This window comes from Brienomyrus brachyistius, chromosome 1, assembly GCF_023856365.1.
Source record: "Brienomyrus brachyistius isolate T26 chromosome 1, BBRACH_0.4, whole genome shotgun sequence".
NCBI classification, from domain to species: domain Eukaryota; kingdom Metazoa; phylum Chordata; class Actinopteri; order Osteoglossiformes; family Mormyridae; genus Brienomyrus; species Brienomyrus brachyistius.
The window spans coordinates 54,821,626-54,840,566 of NC_064533.1; the positions used below are offsets into that span (position 1 = coordinate 54,821,626).

Sequence of the window (18,941 nt, forward strand, 5' to 3'; positions counted from 1 at the left end):
CCAAGCTATGTACCTTGGCCAAGGGCGCGAAGCATCACGCAGGTGTGATGCATCAGCATTGGCTGTGCCGTGTGACCACTGTTCACTGTAATGCAAAAGCCCCGTCAGGTGACTCTGACCTGCCTGACTTTGGCATTCTCCCCTGGGCCCCTATGGCTGCATATGGACATTTACACCCAGCTATCAATCCGCTCAACATCTTTACATTTCTGGGGAGGTGCACATCAGACTATGGCGCAGGTTACAACATAGGTTATGCAGCTATAGCGTACCTGTGCCATACTGATGCTGTTGATTCTGTACACAACCATAGATTCGGGTTTACTTCGTAATATTGTATAGCAGTGTTGCAGATTTTACACTGGTGATACAGCAGTGTTGTATAGCAATGTTACTCACCTATGTTATACAGCAGAATTTTATAAAGATGTTATATAGCAGGGTCATTCCATGTCGAAACATAACACTTTCGGACCTCATCGTCACGGATTATATCGAAACTTGGCATGCTGATTTGGTCACGTGAGTAACTCGTGAAACTGAAATTGGGCGTGTTTTGGATCAATATTGAAGGAGATTTAAGCGAACAAAGTTTTAACTTTTTTGGGGGGGGGCTATGACTTTGGCTGGCTATATTTACCTTAATGTAAGCTGCACAGAAACGGTCCTCATATTGTTTTAAAGCTATTGTGCAGCTCTATAGATTGAACGAATAAAATGCCACTCCTATGTGAATAATCACTATGTAATAACATTAAAATATTTAAAAATCAATAACAAAAAAAACATTTATTTCAAAATTGATCAATTTTTTTACTAAAGCTAGATCATAATGTCATGAATATCTACAGAAAAATTGGTCTTTAAGACGAAAGTGTGATGATTTGACATGGAATGACCCAGCCGTGTTACTTAGTAGTGTTACACAGTGGTATTACTCTGAGCCATTACATTGAGATGTGTAGGTGATGTTATTCAGTCGTGCTGTATACTCCTAGGCAAAAAAAAAAATGGGCCAAAGCTGAATTCTGTACAATTTCGGTTTGGCACATTTTTTTCCCCAGGAGTGTATAGTGGTTTTATATTGTATAGCGTTGTTACTTGGCTCTTGAATTTTCATACTATTGGGGTGATGCTTCTGGATACACAGCTGTATTTAACCCCTAATATTCCCTCCCTGCCTTATTCTGGCTATATCAGGCTTTCATCTGTCCCTGAACCTTTACTAATGCAGCTCTCCTAACATGTGGAGAGGTATGGCGCAGTGAGAATCACCCCGTGAGCCAATAGCAGCCTACTGAGGCCTCTGCGCCCACCGTTTATGTGGACATTGTCTGTGATTTATCACATCTCCTGTGACTTCAGGACAGCCTTTAGCTGAGCTGCGTCCTGAAGCTCAGTCTGAAGTGGAGCCTCATTGTCACAGGGTTAGAGGTCCTTAGCGTCCTTCTTATTAGCCTGCACAACCTTGGATCATAGTGCTGCATGTCTGGATGCCCTTTATGTATGCTATCCATCTTTTTTATACTTTCATTTCACTCATGCATTTCTACCAGATACCAGTTGATCAGGCAGTGCAGTTAATTTCTCCAGCACATGTCTCGTCCCCCAGAGGAGAATGAGCAGCGTCCATCTGTCCTGCAGCTGCTATGATGTGTCTGCTTGTATCCCAGTGGAAATGAGCTTACTGGAGCTCTTTTTGCTTTACCTGCCCCTTTCCAGGGTAACACCATTAGACCACATGAAGCTCTGCTGGAAAAATGACGCCACTCAGAGCATCTCGCTACCTGGGATGTTTAATCCCTGAGTGCTGGTAGAACTTTATCTAGTACCGATTTGAACGGTCAAACATCTTTTGGAGCCCAGCTGTATGGATTTGCTGCTCTGTTCAGCTCTGACGAGTGCAGATTCTGTATGTATGGGAAGCACCTCTTGGAGTGGGGTAGGGTAGGGTGCTTGGCTCTAGTTTACTGACATTATGAGCCTCTTTTATTCAAAGGGAGAGGTTGACTAAAACACAGAGACAGTTGCCCAAATACTTACAGCACAGTAAGTCATGGTTCACAGTAGGAAATTGAGAAGCACGTTTACTGGGCTCACTGGAAGAGGGGGCTAGAGGATGGATGGATGCAAATACAAAGCCCGTTCCTCCATGCGATCTCTGTAACCCCGTCTTCATTCTTTGCTAGTATTTTTTGGTAACATCATAAGTGTGCAAGAAGTTCTTCAGGATCCACAGTGTCATTGTAAAAAGGTGTTAGGACAAAAGGCAGCCCTCATTCTCCTTTTTCAAATCAGCCCCCCCTCCTTTCCCAAACCACCCCCCATTCTGTATCCCTCCATTTGTCAGTTGGTGCTTTTTTTGTTCCCAGTTTTCATTCCTCTACTACTCTGTTCCTCATGCTCTCTTTTCACTGTTGTTTTTATGTTTATGCATATAAACTGGAGGACAGACAGCAGGCCTTCCAATGGCGAGCTCATCCTGAGGTTCCCTGAAAGGTTAATTGGCTGTATAATCAGCACAGAGTGAGTGAATAGGAATGAGGACTTACAGAGGGATTACAGACACACTCCCTGCAACTTATTTATCTGCAAACCAGCCCTCTGGTTGAAATTTTCTCCCTACGGAGTAGATTGGCCTCCTCATTGTTGAAAACCCAGCCCTTCTGGTGTTCGTTACCATGGCACCCCTAAGGCATACATGGTGGATGGAGGGGTGGGGGGTAATCCCAGGGTATGGAAGATCAGTGCCTCACAGGCAGGTACAGGTCACTCATGGGTTCAAGTGACTAAGCTAGCAGCTTGCTGGAGTGGAGGGGAGAACATGGGAATCCCAAAGGCAGTTTGGAAAAGAGCTGGTGTTCTGCTAATTAGCAGTGGGTGATGAGCAAGGATTATACAGGTCAGTCACGGTGAAAAAATGAGGCACTGACTCAGCCTTCACCACACTGACACCCCACCCAAATACCCCACCCCAGCCGACACTCAGCCATTTGAATGCTACTCCCTAGACAGCAAGCAGTAAGCCAACTTTCCATCTGAACACCCCACAGCCATCATCTTGCGAACTCTCCGTCTGAACATCCCCCTACAACGATCATAGCGCCAACTCCCCCCCCCCCCCCCCCCCATGTGGCACCATGTTGACTCCATGTGCAAACGATCCCCCAAGCTATCACCATGCCGACTCCCCTTCTGAACGCCCTCCCCATGCATCACCCCAACCGACCCCCCTGACATAATGTCCCCCCCAGCTGCCACCATGTTTACTCCCCAACCGAATACCCCCCCAGCCTCAAATGCCAGAATTTGCTGACAGGCTTGTGTAAATCTCAGCACATAATTGCTGTTTTTTTTTGGATGACAGGGATCAATTAGTACTCTGCAAAAACAGTTTCAAGTCAATATGTGAGTTTAATGGATAATTGAATGTGCTGTGTTGGCGATTCAGGCCCTGGTGGCGTGATGACAGCCCTGGTCCTGTAACAAGCAGGCAGTGTATTTGGCAGCATCCAGGCTGTAGAATAAAGCTGCCTTTTCATTTTACTGCTGCACTGCACTTATTTCAGTTGATTACAAAACTGCATTCTTCTTTCTTGGAAGGGTGGTAAGCTCTTAATTGTTTCTTGTGCTTCTCATACCGAAGATGATTTATTTGCTAATATGCAAATTTGTTTTTCCTGCAGATAACTGCGATGGACCCCTGGGGGCAGCAATGCCTGCGACATCGTTTGAGGGCTCATCACAGCTTTCTGACGGCACCGCTCCACATTTCGCCAGGCTGAATAAAAGAGAGGGTGAGTGAATCATGTGACAGGGCTTTCTGACTGCTTCTAGGAAAAACCATTCAGTTCGACATCACTGAGGAGATTCTTTTTTTAATTTTCACCTTTAGGAACAGAAAACTTTAAATGCTAAAGGGCACTTTTGAATAGAGCCCCCCACATGCACAGGTGGTGCCCAGATATGCGAGGTGCCCAGGGGGACCACACCTGATCCCACACAGATACAGACTCTCTTCTGTGTTTGAACACTCAATGCTGCCTTCTCTGGACGAAAGTGTCAAGCTGCACATGTACACAGTATGGTCCAGGCACACCGGGAGGCCTTTCACATGCAGCACTTTGGGGAAATTATGTATCTTGATCACCTTGGCTCAGCTCAGACACTGTATTAGAGCTGCTCTGTTTTGGCATGAATGAGACCATGAGCGTAAGACTGTTGCCTTTGCATGTTGCTGGGCACATATTTATGACCATAACACTCCCTGGTGTAGAGGAGATCTGCTTCAGGGGATCAGCTCCAGGGTATCTGCTCTAGGGAATCTGCTATGGAGCATCGAAACAAGAAGATTGTTCAAGTTGTCATCCCGTCAGAAAGAGCCACTTGGAATCCTTAGTGGTAATAAGTGGAGCCTGAGAGTAGTGGAGTATCTTTCTGTAACTCACTCAGGCACAGTCAGGGACGGCTATCTGTATTGTCCGGCCGTGAGCGAACAGAGGCCCTCATGTAAGCTACCAAAGAAGCTTGCCTCCAGGTGTTTGTGACTCAGCTGTCATGCTCCGGATCTAAGGATCCTTCATTGGCATTCTGGATGTTGCTTGCCTGTGAGGTCTACTTTCCTTAACCCTGAGGTAAATGGCTTTTACATGAAGACATGCTTGGCCTTACTAGGGAGGAACTAGACCATGAATAAAATAATTAGCCGAATGCAGCTGAACGTTGGATCTCACCAGCAGAAGATCTGTGGTCATGAAGAGTGCCGGCGCTGAGCGACTCCTTGCAGTAGCTTTATATTTGTATTTGACTCATTCATTCATTCTTGAATTCAGGTCTACAATTAATAAAGAAAAGTAAACTAGAACTGCAGAACAGTTAAAGTCGAGAAGTCTGTGTTGTTTAGTTCTCCTTCATTTGAATTGTTGAATGTAAACTGAATGCTTGACTTTTGTATACTTTGGCCCACTCTAGCAGGATGAGATGACATCACACTGAAATGGTCATGTGATCCATATTGGGTTAACGCAGTGGTTCTCAAAGTCGGTCCTCAGGCCCCACTGCCCTGCTTGTTTTCCATCTATCCCTGCCCTACACACTGCTGATTACCTGAATCAGGTGGGTTCAGTCAATCAGAAGCTGAAAGACAGCTGAGACTTGTGTGTGGGGCAGGGATAGCTGGAAAACAAGCAGGGAAGTGGGTCCCGAGTACCGACTTTGAGAACCACTGGTTTAACCACAGTGAAGAATAAACACAACCATTTTGGCTGGCGGCTTCCACTCCTTTCTTGTGCTTCTATCCCAAGTTCACCAAATGGTACCTCACCCCCACACTATCTCTGCCCTCCCCTCCCCTCCCCCCCCCCCACACACACAGGAACCGGGGGCTGGTCCCCCCAGCACAAGGACCGGGACCCCTGGCTGCAGCTGGACCTGCGTGACAGGCTGGAGGTGACTGGAGTGGCTACACAGGGCCGCTCTGGCAGCTCTGATTGGGTGACCAGCTTCCGGCTACTAGCCAGTGACACGGGGAGGGCGTGGACGCCATACCAGCAGGAAGACGGCGTGACGGTGAGCTCCCTGCTGGTTCCCTGCCCCCCTCCCCCAACATGTAGCCCCAAACACAGTTTCTCAATATTATTACTGGCAGGTTACAAGTGTGCAAGGGCACGCTTGTGTCTTTGCCCACAGTAATTGCACAGAACACCATTTCCATGTCTTTCTGAGCACAGACTGAGCACAAATAACACATTGTTCGCACAGGAAGGTCACAGCCTGAGATGACAAATTGAATCGCTCTTGATCTGCCAGCCTGAGATGCCACCCGCCAGGACCGTAGTCAGTATCACTCGAACAGGAAGTCTGTCTTTAAATTCAGGCAGCAGGTGCTGAAGGATTCGGTGAATGAGGCAAAATGGTGAAAATTTTGGTGAATGAGTGTATGTGTGATTTAAAAAGAAAAAAAAAGTCTTCCCATTTTCTAATATCGCACTAAAAAGGACGTCTCTTCTATGCTAGTCACAGGGAAACTCTGGCAGAGCATCTCCAGCCTGTGGGGTCCTCTCCAGGAGTTATTAATGATCTCAGGCTCAGACGCAAAAGGGAAGAATCATCGTGACAGGATGGACTCGTTAGTCAGAGACCTCTTGCTTGTTCTTATCTCTTTGTTTGGAATGACAGTGGCTTGTTTAAAATTCTGTTGGGTTTTACATTACAGCACCCAAATGGATCTAGGCAGGATGGGTCACTCTTCTCCCATGTAGGGCTAGTCTGTTTCAGGACCACCTCTGGCTCTACAGAGCCTCTACGTCCGAGTGCTGCCTTCATGTGTTACATCTCTTTTGTTTTATGATGGTAGACCAACAGCTGTCTGAGACTGAGAGGTTCTAGAGGAGCCCTGCAGCGGTCTGACCACTTCACATCACCACCAACAACTCCTTCCATGTATAATTAAGCCCTCGAAACAACTCTGAATGGGCGTGAAGTATCTGTAAGTGTAGTATACATCCGGAACTCTTTAGAAAAACATGAATTAAGGACCTAAAGTACACATTTGTAGAGATCAGGACATCTATGTCTCAGCTATATATCATGAGAATGAGGGGTTATGCGTTTCTTTGACTGGCATAAAAAACAGCCTGATTTATTTAAGGTAAGCAATTCATACAGGAATACCCACAGAGAAAACACTGAACATTCATCATTAGGATCACAGGTTGTGAACCCACAGTGTGGTTGCTTTATAATAATAATCATCGTTTCATTAATCCCCGTGGGGAAATTGTCTTTACACCTCCCTCAACGTAGATTAAGCTGGCTGCAAAGGGTAGCCACCCATGACAGCACCCAGGGAGCTGGGGGTTGAGGGCCAGGCTCAAGGAGAAGTCTGCAGACGTGCTGCAGTTGGGTTTGAACCAGTAACCTCGTGATTACAAACACACAGGCTTAGTCTACTAAGCCACACACTGTCCACTTGAAACCTCAGCTACTGCTCCCAAGTGTTTCAATTCTTGGAGAATGCAAAGTGGCATCTCTCAGAGAATTACAACCCCGTTTCCCAAAAAAGTTGGGACGCCATGCAAAATGTAAATAAAAACCGAATGCAATGACTTTGTATAAAAAGAGCCTCACAGAGAGTCAGAGTCTCTGTGCAGTGAAGATTGGGAGTGGTTTACCACTCTGTGAAAAACTGTGTGGGAAAACAACAATTTTAGAATAATGTTCCTCAATGCAGTATTGAAAAGAATTTGGGAATCTTATCATCTACGGTAAATAATATCATTAAAAGATTCAGGGTATCTGGAAACATCTCTGTACACAAGGGACAAGACAAAAACCCAATATTGGATAGCTGTGATCTTCAAGTCCTCAGGTGGCACTGCATTTAAACAGACAAATCTATAGTGGAAATCACTGATTGGGCTCAGGAGCACTTCCGAAAACCACTGGCTGTGAGCACATTCATCAGTGCATCCACAAATGCAGGATGAAACGATCATGAAAGGAGAAACCATATCTAAACATGATCCAGAAACACCGCTGACTTATCTGGGTCCAAGCTCATTTAAGATGGGCTGATAAAGTTTTGGAGCAGTGGCATGCAAAATTTGGGCAAAATGTCTGTTACTGTGAATAGTTAAGTGAGTAGAAGATTAAATTTTTATTTCCATCATACAGACTCTTGCATGTCACTGTATGCTGCCATCCAGACGATGTCTTTTTCAGAGAAAGACTTGTATATTTCAGTAAGACAATGCCAAACCACATTCTGCGCGTATTACAACAGCATGGCTCTGTAGTAGAAGAGTCTGGGCACTAGACTGGTCTGCCTGCAGCCTAGAAACTGCTGGACTCCCCCCTGTCCCTGGAGAGAGAAGCAGGTAGCGAGTGCAGTGGGGGGAAGTGCTGGTGGTGATGCTGACCTGGGCCCCCACTATTTGCTGGACATACACTCCTGTTTGTACGGCATTCCTCCCAGACTGGACCGTTCGCCCTGCCCCCTTCTTCACATCTGTCTCCCCGGTCTTACTTGGCTCCCTTTGACCCTCATGACCACTTAGGCCACAGCCTCGAGGTGCTTCCAGTTACTGAGACCTGTGGAAAAAAGTGAGTGAAGTGCCTTGCACTCATTGACATCCTGCTTTATCTGCATCAGTTCAAGTGCTGTGTGAAAATATTGAAACAGGGGGACTGAACGGCTCATGGCTGTGATGCGTTTGGGCGCCTGCTCCCCCCCAGTGATGCACTGGAAATGAGAGGTCATAGATCTCCATGTAAGAGATGGCTGTAGTGCAGTCAATGGGAGGAATTGGATTTTTTTTCTTTTTCTTTTTTAGTTTAAGTAGCTGTCATTTAAATATCACAATCTCACTGTCTATAGGCACTGTACAAAACTGTTTTCACGTTTGTCTTCATTTGCATTTGTGTTTCAGACGGTTTAGATTTCCGCATTACTAAACCCTCATAAATAGACTTTAAAGCCCACTTGGTGTTTGTTAAAGTGGCCAAACTTTCACAGCAAATGAACTATGTGTCACACCGTCAATCAGTCACAGTTACCTCTCCAGTGGATACCTACAGCTCTATGCACTGTGCCTAGTCCTGTCTTTTAGATTTATTATTATTATTTGGCTAATGTGACATATTTATTTATTTAGCTAGCTTGTCTCATTATGAATCACGAAAGCAGGAATAATGTTGCACAATTCTGGGTGAAATGAATCATTTTTTGTTCTCAAGATTGTTTTCCATGATCCTTGAGCGATATATTTCTGTCTTTATTATTATTTTTGCATTACATACTGTCTTTATGAAGATAGAACAAACAATAGGTAGGGATGCTCGAAATATTTGTTAACATACTGATATAGCTGAGCAATATTTCGAAATGGGCAAGGAAAACAGTGTGGTGCATATATTTCAGCACACAGCAGTATTAGTACATTTAAATTTCCCAAAATCTGACAAGTAAGGTATGTGATTACATGTTCTTAGAAAGGCAGAAATAACAGAACAGTATGAAACAGAGCCTTATTTATAAATAAATAAATTGCAAGGTAGGCCCCAGGTCAAAGGTATGGCTATAAAAAGGCACGTGGCAAAGTTGTCTCATTGGTGATGTATACAGTAACTGAGGTTGCTGTGGACACAGCACAGGGTACTGTGTTTACTGTACCTGTGCATGTACCTGATGCACAGTACAGGCCAAAAGTTTGGACACACCTTCTCATTCAATGTGTTATCTTTATTTTCATGACCATTGGTAGATTCTCACTGAAGGCATCACTGAAGGCATCAAAACTATGAATGAACACATGTGGAGTTATGTACTTAACAAAAAAAGGTGACATAACTGAAAACATGTTTTATATTCTAGTTTATTCAAAATAGCCACCCTTTGCTCTGATTACTGCTTTGCACACTCTTGGCATTCTCTCGATGAGCTTCAAGAGGTAGTCACCTGAAATGGTTTTCCAACAGTCTTGAAGGAGTTCCCAGAGGTGTTTAGCAAGTGTGCAAAGCAGTAATCAGAGCAAAGGGTGGCTATTTTGAATAAACTAGAATATAAAACATGTTTTCAGTTATGTCACCTTTTTTTGTTAAGTACATAACTCCACATGTGTTCATTCATAGTTTTGATGCCTTCAGTGAGAATCTACCAATTCTCACTGAATTGGTCATGAAAATAAAGACAACACATTGAATGAGGTGTGTCCAAACTTTTGGCCTGTACTGTAAATTACATTATGATATATGAAAATGGATCTGCAGGCATTTTATTTTTATCTGTACTGATGGGGGGGAATGTAGAACACAGTCATACTTGGACTTGAGGTCATGACCTCCAGCAGGATGAGATTAAAAGCAGCGGGTCTTTAAAGTACTCAAACCAAATACCTTTGAACAAATTCAACCCAACTCTAACCCGCTGGAGCCTGTTGACACACGTCTCTATTTTTTCCAGAGTAAAGAGAAAACAGAGTGATGCAGTCATCTGTGCTGAAGGATTAGCCAGTTTGGCTCCGATTTAACATGCTGTGTCCTAGATGGGACGTGCCGCCCTGTCTGACTGCCTTACAGTCTCCAGTGAGGTATTACGTATCTGTGGACTTCTTCCTGCACCCCTCCTCTTCCAGACAAAATCAGCACTGTGCCTCAATATGTGGAACTGCCCACCTTAACACAAATATTAAGCTCTGAAAGATGAATGTCTCTTGCTAGGAGAACTGGTATGTCAGTGTAACTTCTGTATCTGTGGAAAGTATATGCTATGTTATTTTAAATTTATTAGTATTCATTATCTTACATTCACTGTGGTCTTTCCCCCAGTGGTAGGCAGCTGTCTTTGTGTCATTTACGAGGGTTACAGAATGTCAACTTTTTTTACTGTGGAACAGAGTTTGCTTTTCTTTATCACAGTGGCTTCCCATACATATTATCAGACACTTTTATCCCAAATGATTTACTTTTTCTTTGAGAAAGCAGAATCTGGGAAATTGGAGTTAAGGGCTCATGGACCCAACAGTGAAATTACTAAACCAACCCTGATTCAAAGCCGTGATCTTCCAAACACAGGATCCTAACCTACTGAGCCACCCTTCTCCTCCCCACATGATTGTTTTCGATCACCTAAACCATTTATTATTTAAATGCAGCTAATAAAACTTTCTCTAAGGCACTAACGCTGTCTTGGCAGGTTTGAGCTCATCTGTTTCGAATGCTTTATGAGGTACTTTTGAATACAGCAGAAGCTGCCATCTTCTCCTCCATCCTGGGCAAGATGTTAGACCTTGCAAACTCAAATATCCTCTCGACGCTTGTGGGAATTGAAAGTACTCAAGCTCCTAAAAGCCACTGAAACGAGTTTATTTCTTTAGATAGTTTAAAGAGAGGGTCTGTCTCAATCCTGAGGATACTCTGTCTGCCCACATGATTCTTCTTAGAGTTATTTTATTATCTCTTGATCAATCAGGAAATCACATTTCACTGGTTAGCCCACAAATAATTCTATACACCCCTAACACTCCTGATTGATGAACACGTTCCAGATTGGTTCCCCTTCCTTAGGCATTACGCCCAACGCCAACTCACTCTCTGTATTTCTGGCACTTGTTTTCATAACTCGTCACCAGCTCTCGTGTATATCTTCAAATTGGGTTGTTGTCCTTTAACTGGGAAAAACTGCCCCCCAGGACCCAGAGCGTACACGTTCAGCTGATGAAACCACTCACGGGGGAACGTGGCTAAAAGCCTGTAATGAATGGATCGCGTCATCTCATTCAAGAGACATAACAGGAATAGAGATAATGATGTCACTACGGATGGAAATATGTGTGCATGATGGGTAACTAACCCGAGCTTTGTGACCTAATGGGAGTTCAAGAGATGCCTGGGGACCCTGGTGTGACTCATTGGGAAATGTGTAAAAGTGTCCTGCTGCCATGGATACTTGAGAGGAGTGCGTGATGCATCGGCTTTGCGTCATTTGATATCACCGCAGCCCCTGGACATACTAACATTGATATAGTCACCCTCTTATGATAACTAAACTTAGATTGAATTTAGTGTAAATTATACATAAACAATGCTGCTGTGTATGATTCAGTTTAAAATGTTTCTGGAGTTAACCTTAGGGAATGCTGGGAGGTTCCATCATTACTGCTGTTATGTTTACCAGCTGGTAATTTAGTGCCATACCTGATGGGGGCCCACTTTTCCACACCATAAGACTATAGTTTGTAGGTCAATGACTGTGAGGATCGATATGATTTTCTGAATAAATGAAATAGCAGCCAGCATTGGCATCAGCAGCTTGAATCCACAGTCAGAATGTTTGAATTCATTGTTACTGTGTTTGAATCCACAGTCAGAATGCTTGAATCCACACTCAATTAAAGCTGTTACCAAACAATTTCTCAGAGAAGAAGACCCAGATAGTCACCATGCTATTAACATCTTTAGTTTTATAGCTGATGTAGCACAGGTTTACTAATGCAATCTGAGGTTCTAATCTGTATTAATCTACTTTGTGATTCTGTGTTTCAGAGCGAAAGGCAAACACTTCAGCAGGATGTCTCTGCTTTGTACTTCATGTTATTGTGGTTCGCTTTCATCTACTTAATACGTAATGTATGGGAAATATATGGGTTTTAAGGAAATTTAAGGCACTGTAGAGAGTAATTGGTGCATGATACAGAATTACTGTGGTGCAGTAGTGAATTTGAAGATGAAATACACTGTTTGTTTACAAGTCTGGTCGTTAGGGTATTGATGCCAAGCTAATCGGTGCGGTGAGTTTAGCCCCATAAGACACATGAGCATCTTGGAAAAAAAACTGCAGGAAGGCACTATGGTTTAAATGCTTCCTAATAATGGCAGCGGCGTAAATTACGGGAGTACTTTAAATCATAGGCAGCGCACGGTGTGTCAGCTCCCGCACCTCCCACAGAACACTTTCCGCTAATAAGACTCTTGTTTATTTATTTCACTCCCCCTGCACCCCCCTCACCCACCCGCGCTTCCCGAAAACGCTCCATTACATCTCGTCCACCTGGGAGATGTGGGATTCACTGCTTCCCCAAGCTGCGATTATGTTGTGTTTTCAGCACTGGGAGGAAGCGGGACTAATGGCCTGGCGAGGGCCCCTGACACGCTAACCGCAGGGGACCAAGCTACGGGAAACTGGCCTGGCTTTCTACAATCCATCTCCGCGGCACTGGGAGTGATTTTACCCAGCTGCCGTGGGCTTTCTGGTCTTTAGGACCTAGCCTGTGACTCTTCACTGACTCATCATTGTTCTGTGTGAGTGCCTGTTAATTTAGCTCTCCAGTCAATAGAATGATGCAATGATCTGACAGACATTCCAACTAACATTATCTCTATATGAAGCAGAAAAATTGCCTCTATTTTGTTTGGGGCTTTTCTTAATGGACATCGTTTTAGAATAGTGGAGGAAACTTTTACTGGAAATCAGGTCTTTTCCTGCGCCTTGTAACAGTATAATTAGCAATGAGGGTCATCTGGGCTGTACATGGGAGGGGGAGCCATCCTGAAAGTGCCTAAATAACACTTATCTGAAATGACTACATGGCAGGACCCTTGTTCAGCACTGACATCGTTATGGTGAATTTGTATGGCCGGAGGAAATTCTGTCACAGCGAGAATGGGCCCCACCAGGCCCTGGCTGTTTTCATGGATGAGAGGTGTATCCCGTTTTGTTTAAGCTCTCGTTTGGAGATCCCAAGGTCAGGCGCCTGGAAAAACCTGGAACACAGGCTGATGCAGGAGGAGCTGAAACAGAGTGGGAGGGGCCTGTAATTAGGCCTTAATCATGATAATAGCAGGCACCATGACGCTGCAGGACGCCCCTAGCACCTGCCTGGCCTGTCAACTGGAAAAGCTTTTTTGGATTTGCACCAAAATCAGACACTGACATACCAGCAAATGATCCACCCAATCCATGAATAGGCACATTTTATTTGAATCAGCTACAGCAAAACAGCAACAGTCTCCTAAATAGTCAATTTCTGTGCACCTGACTTGCACAGTCGGGTCTCCTGATTGGTCTGTTTCTGTGCATGAGACTTGAATAGTTACTTTCCTGTACACCTGACAACAGGACTGTCTGACTGTTTCATGAAAACAATCAGAAGATAAGCTCAAAAGAAAGCAGAGATATACATTAATATTTAGGCCATGTTACAGCCATTATTGACCCCTTTATATTTGTGCATGACATGGCATATGACGGAATGTATGGCAGGGCATATGACAGAGTATGACACGTATGACAGGGCGCATGAAAGAGCACATGACAATATATGACATGGTGTATGACAGGGAGTGTTATAGAGTATATGACAGCGTATGCCAGGGCATGTGACAGAGTGTTAATTCAGGGGTGTATGATAGATCGTATGCTGGGGCGTGTTATGGGGTGTATGACAGCATATGACAGGCTGTGTGACAGGGCATATGACAGAGCCATCAGATATGATGGGATGTATGACGGAACGTTTGACAGTGCCTGACAGAGCATATGATGGGGTATATGACGGAGCCTTTGACAGTATATGACAGAGCATATGATGGGGTATATGACGGAGCGTTTGACAGTATATGACAGAGCATATGATGGGGTATATAATGGAGCGTTTGACAGTATATGACAGAGCATATGATGGGGTATATGATGGGATATATGACAGAGCATTTGACAGTATATGACAGAGCATATGATGGGGTATATGATGGGGTATATGACGGAGCGTTTGACAGTATATGACAGAGCATATGATGGGGTATATGACGGAGCGTTTGACAGTATATGACAGAGCATATGATGGGGTATATGACGGAGCGTTTGACAGTATATGACAGAGCATATGATGAGGTATATGACAGAGCATTTGACAGTGCACGACAGAGCATATGATGGGGTATATGATGGAGTATATGACGGAGCATATGATGGGGTATAGATGGGGTATATGACGGAGCGTTTGACAGTATATGACAGAGCATATGATGGGGTATATGACGGAGCGTTTAACAGTATATGACAGAGCATATGATGGGGTATATGATGGGGTATATGGCGGAGCGTTTGACAGTATATGACAGAGCATATGACAAGGCATATGATGGGGTATATGACAGAACATATCACAGAGTGTATGGCAGGGCGTTTGACGTTGTGTGTGACGGTGTATGATAGAGTGTATGACAGACCATATGACATTGCACCCACATTCATCTTGCTCTTTCCAATGTATGTCACCAAGCAGTGTTTTCTGCTCAAATCCCGATTGCTGTAATATTTTACAGTTTAAGGCAGATGGGAGTGGGGTGGGGGGGGGTGTTCATCTAAAACGCTGCCCATGACTTATGACTCAGAGAACATTAATAAAACAACCTGGAGGAGCTTTACGGGTTTGGTTTTCAGCAGCCAAACAGAGCAGAAAGGAAAAAATTAGCAGACAGGCAAAGAGAGAGGGTGGTGTGTGCAATAAATGCAGCCATGATATTGCCACCTGTGAGGTCCTGAGTCGTGTGTGACGGGGTATTTTTGTGCAAGATAATGGCGAATCCTTGCCAAGGTATCAGCTGGCCACGTCAGGTTTGCTTGGTGCCGCTCTGACTTGCTCACCCATCTGGCCCTTGCCGCACCTCCATCTTCACACAAACACCGTCAGCTCCATCCAGCCCGCTACATTATTAATTTACTATCATCTGACTGTTTGAACTGCACGCTAATATTTTATATGGAAGTTTAATTAACTTTTCAAACATATATAAATATTCAATCCCATTATTTCAGCCGGTGGGTTTCATTTAATAAAATTAACACAGAGGCCGGTCACGGTTATGGACAAACAGAGATGTGTGACTGTGCTTTGAGAGTGTTTTCAAGCTGAGGAGAAATGCGGACAGGGTCAAAGTGCTGGTGAAGAGCTGAAAAATAAAGCTTCAAATAAATGAATATGATTTATGCACAATTAGCAAGTCAAACAGGCAGTCTGACCACTTGCTCTCAAAATAAGGGTCTCTAGTATGAACCAGTTTGTGTTGTGGTTAAGGACCATACTCATGGGCCCAGCAGTGAAATCCCTAAGCTGTCCCTGGGAATCAAACCAGAAACATACTGATAACAGGCCCAGTGTTATTATCATTTATTGTATTGTTTTGATTATCTCATTCTTTGTGTCCCTCTTCCCACCTGCAGACGTTCCAAGGGAACACCGACGCTGAGGGCGTGACCCAACACAGGTTCCCCCAGTCCATCCGAACCCGGTTTCTGCGCTTTGTCCCCCTCAGCTGGAACCCCAGCGGCTGGGTGGGCCTGCGAGTCGAAGTCTACGGCTGCATGTACAGTAAGTGGCTCCCATTCGCCAGACATGGGTGCTAGAGGTCTTCTCAGTGGAAGAGGTACAGTCACACACAGCCGAGCCTTGTGTTTATGAAAACGCGACCATTGTCGCGGGAGCGAGCTCATCATCTCTGTCCCTGAAAACGTGAAAGCGAGCAGCCGAGGACCAGGGGCGATTTTCTTAATCAGAAGGATGATGGAAGACTCAGCAGTGCAAAGCCAACTCACGTGGGCCTCGTTTCAGGAGAACGGTGGGGCAACATTTCGGTTACTCTTTGTGAACGATCACTCCGTAATGACATTTATAGTTATTCCTGCGTGAGCACATTCGTTCACCGTGATCTCTGTGATGGGCCTGCTTCACACTGCATTCGTGGTATCAGCCAGCTCCCTGTTAAAAGTTGGAGCTCAATTATCCATAAAAGCACAGCCAGCTGACTTAGACGGCACGTCTCACTATAATGGGAGAGAGGTGGCGGGACTTGGGGTGTTTCACTGAAGGTAGAAATTGTTCTGTGAATTTGTTTTCTTGACATGCAACATGCAGGGTAAGTGGGTTTCATCTCAAAGTACTGGTAAGGTGTGCGTCAATATTATTTGCAAGGTACAAGTAACAGGCATTAAGGAGACTCATAGAGTTCTGTTCTGATAATTTATTGACTGAAGTGCAGCTTTTGATTGTCTGAGTAGGATAAGGATGAGTAATAAGCTGTGTTGGCTCCGTTTATGTGAAAATGTTCTGGATGTTTCCCGGCATTGAAACCACAGAGACAAGTTTGAAGTGCATCTCCAAGTCTGAGAGGGGCCTAGGGTGGGACATTCTGAAATTTGCAGTGTATTTTACACAGAATACAGTTACTGACATCGTGTAGTGGGAGCAGAGTGGTCATGAGCATCAGTAAGGTCGAGACACCCCCCCCCAAGCCCCCATCTGGGTCAGCTGACACAGTGCCGTCGGGCCATTTATTAAGACATCAGACCAGGGAGACACACCAACACTGCCCATAAGGTTAATGCAGCCAGCCGTCGGGTCTGGGAGGTGGGGTGGCAGACAGCACCAAGTATGACACACATTAATCTACGGGGACTGGGGTCACAACAGCCTGGTGAAGCCTGTGGTCAATTTGGCACTTAACATCTGGCATACCTGTCTTCGTACCGTACACTTCCCCCACCTCTCCGTCTCAACACGATGTACGATCTCAACACTGAGCATGTCAGCAACTCACAGATATGACGTATTTCCCACTGGGGAAAAGCTCTCTCTCTGCAAAGTGACGGACGTCTCAATCTGGCAGGAGAATAACAGCTGCAAGCGTTTCTCTTGACAGCAATCCCTCTTTCCAGAACATAACGCGTTTCTACAGGGCCTCGTTTACCCAGTCATGTCTTACAATCCGTCTGCTCGGTGTCAGCTGGCATATAAGGTAACACCCAATGACGAAGAGTGACCCTGGGCAGAGTGGCGAGGGCTACAGGAACCTCACAAATCATTCTTTTGTCTCTGTCAGAGTCGGATGTGGCAGATTTTGATGGTAGAAGTTCCCTCCTCTACCGGTTCAACCAGAAGTCCATGAGCACGGTGAAGGACGTGATCTCACTGCGGTTCAAGAGCCAGAAGGGGGAGGGCGTGCTGGTACACGGGGAGGGCCAGAGGGGAGACCATGTGACCCTGGAGCTGCACCGGGGCAAGCTGGCCCTGCACCTCAATCTGGGTGAGCATCTGGGCCATGGGTGACAGATGGTGAAGGTCATAGGTAAAGAGAAAGTATCAAAATTTGGGCCAAACGTGAGAAGTAAGCAGTCCATATAAGTGAAGGAACTGTCAGGTGAATACCCTCACATGGCAGATTGTCCATATAAGCCCATCAACACCCTGCTTCGTCTGACCTTTGACTTCACCCATGCTTGTAAATCGCAGTCAGTGAAATGCATGAGGTCAAATCACATTCCCTCGAGTAAATATTCACCTCATTTAATGAGAAAATAAAGTGAAAATTTACATGCAGGTAGGTTAATCCACAGTCATTACACACGTAATATGAATTTATAGCTGATTAATCCCCTCCCCACCTTTTAAGCACAGACTTTTACGCTGCCCTCTCACCTCCCCCCCCTCAGATGATGCCAAACTGCACCCTGGGGGTGGGCACACATCACTGAGCCTGGGCAGTTTGCTGGACGACCAGCGCTGGCACACCGTGCTGGTAGAGCGATTCAACAAACAAGTGAACTTCAGCGTGGACGGGCAGACGCAGCATCTGCGCACAGGGGGTGCCGACGACTCGCTGGACGTGGATTACGAGGTGACCCCCCACCCCCAAACCAAGCTCTTCTTCAAACTAATAGGACTGAGAACTGATTAAGTTAAGCTTCATAATAATTTATTTTGTTTCATGAAATAACAGAATCATTTTCTCTTTCGTCGACAGCGGGATACCTTCTCTTTTAGATTAATTCATCGAATAATTGAGATAATGAACACAAATCATTCATTTTAATGGTAAAAATGATTAAATATAGATTTCCTGCCACCATTAATTCCTGGAGCAGCAGGAATTTGGGAGCTGTGCTCAGGAAGGACAGTGCCTCTGAATGGCTGAGTGTAATGTCCCAACAGTTGGATTAAGGCTTATTAATTCAGAGCACAGCTGGAGCTGAAGCCAACCACCTCACCCCAACCACCCCAACCACACTCACTATTTGTGTGGGGGTGTATTAAGTACATGAGAGATTCTTCCTCCCACACTACCTGGTGCTTGTGCATGTGTGTCCATTAGGGATGTAACGGACTCTCAACTCACGATTCGATACGATTCACGATTCTGAGTTCGCGATACGATTTTCTCACGATTTTTTAATAGAATGAGCTGCAGGTAAATTTATTCAAAAATATTCCTTTATATATATTTCTAAACTGTTCAAAATGTGTCCTCTTCTAAACAGTGCAATTGAAACTGAAAATACTGTTTTAAAAAAAATCACAAATCAAAATACGTAAATAAAAAAAAAAATCTTCGAATGGTAACGTTTCAAATTAACTGCATCTTCATAATGCTTTTATATTGCATTCATA

At 44.7% G+C, this 18,941-nt stretch overlaps 2 protein-coding genes across 2 annotated transcripts in view; one reads left to right on the top strand and one right to left on the bottom strand.

Moving 5' to 3' along the window:
- Window positions 1-18,941, top strand: part of LOC125722168 (contactin-associated protein-like 5) — a 66,034-nt gene that overhangs the window by 17,065 nt on the left and 30,028 nt on the right. Inside the window, 5 exon segments of the mRNA XM_048998382.1 lie at window positions 3,687-3,797; window positions 5,375-5,568; window positions 15,722-15,869; window positions 17,377-17,580; window positions 17,987-18,171. Coding sequence (XP_048854339.1) covers window positions 3,687-3,797; window positions 5,375-5,568; window positions 15,722-15,869; window positions 17,377-17,580; window positions 17,987-18,171 — 842 coding nt within the window.
- LOC125723039 (signal transducer and activator of transcription 4-like) overlaps window positions 9,600-18,941 on the bottom strand; it is a 340,474-nt gene continuing 331,132 nt past the window's right edge. Inside the window, exon 25 of the transcript XR_007386778.1 lies at window positions 9,600-9,609. The gene's annotated coding sequence lies outside the window, so the exon portion shown is untranslated. The remainder of the gene's footprint in view (window positions 9,610-18,941) is intronic.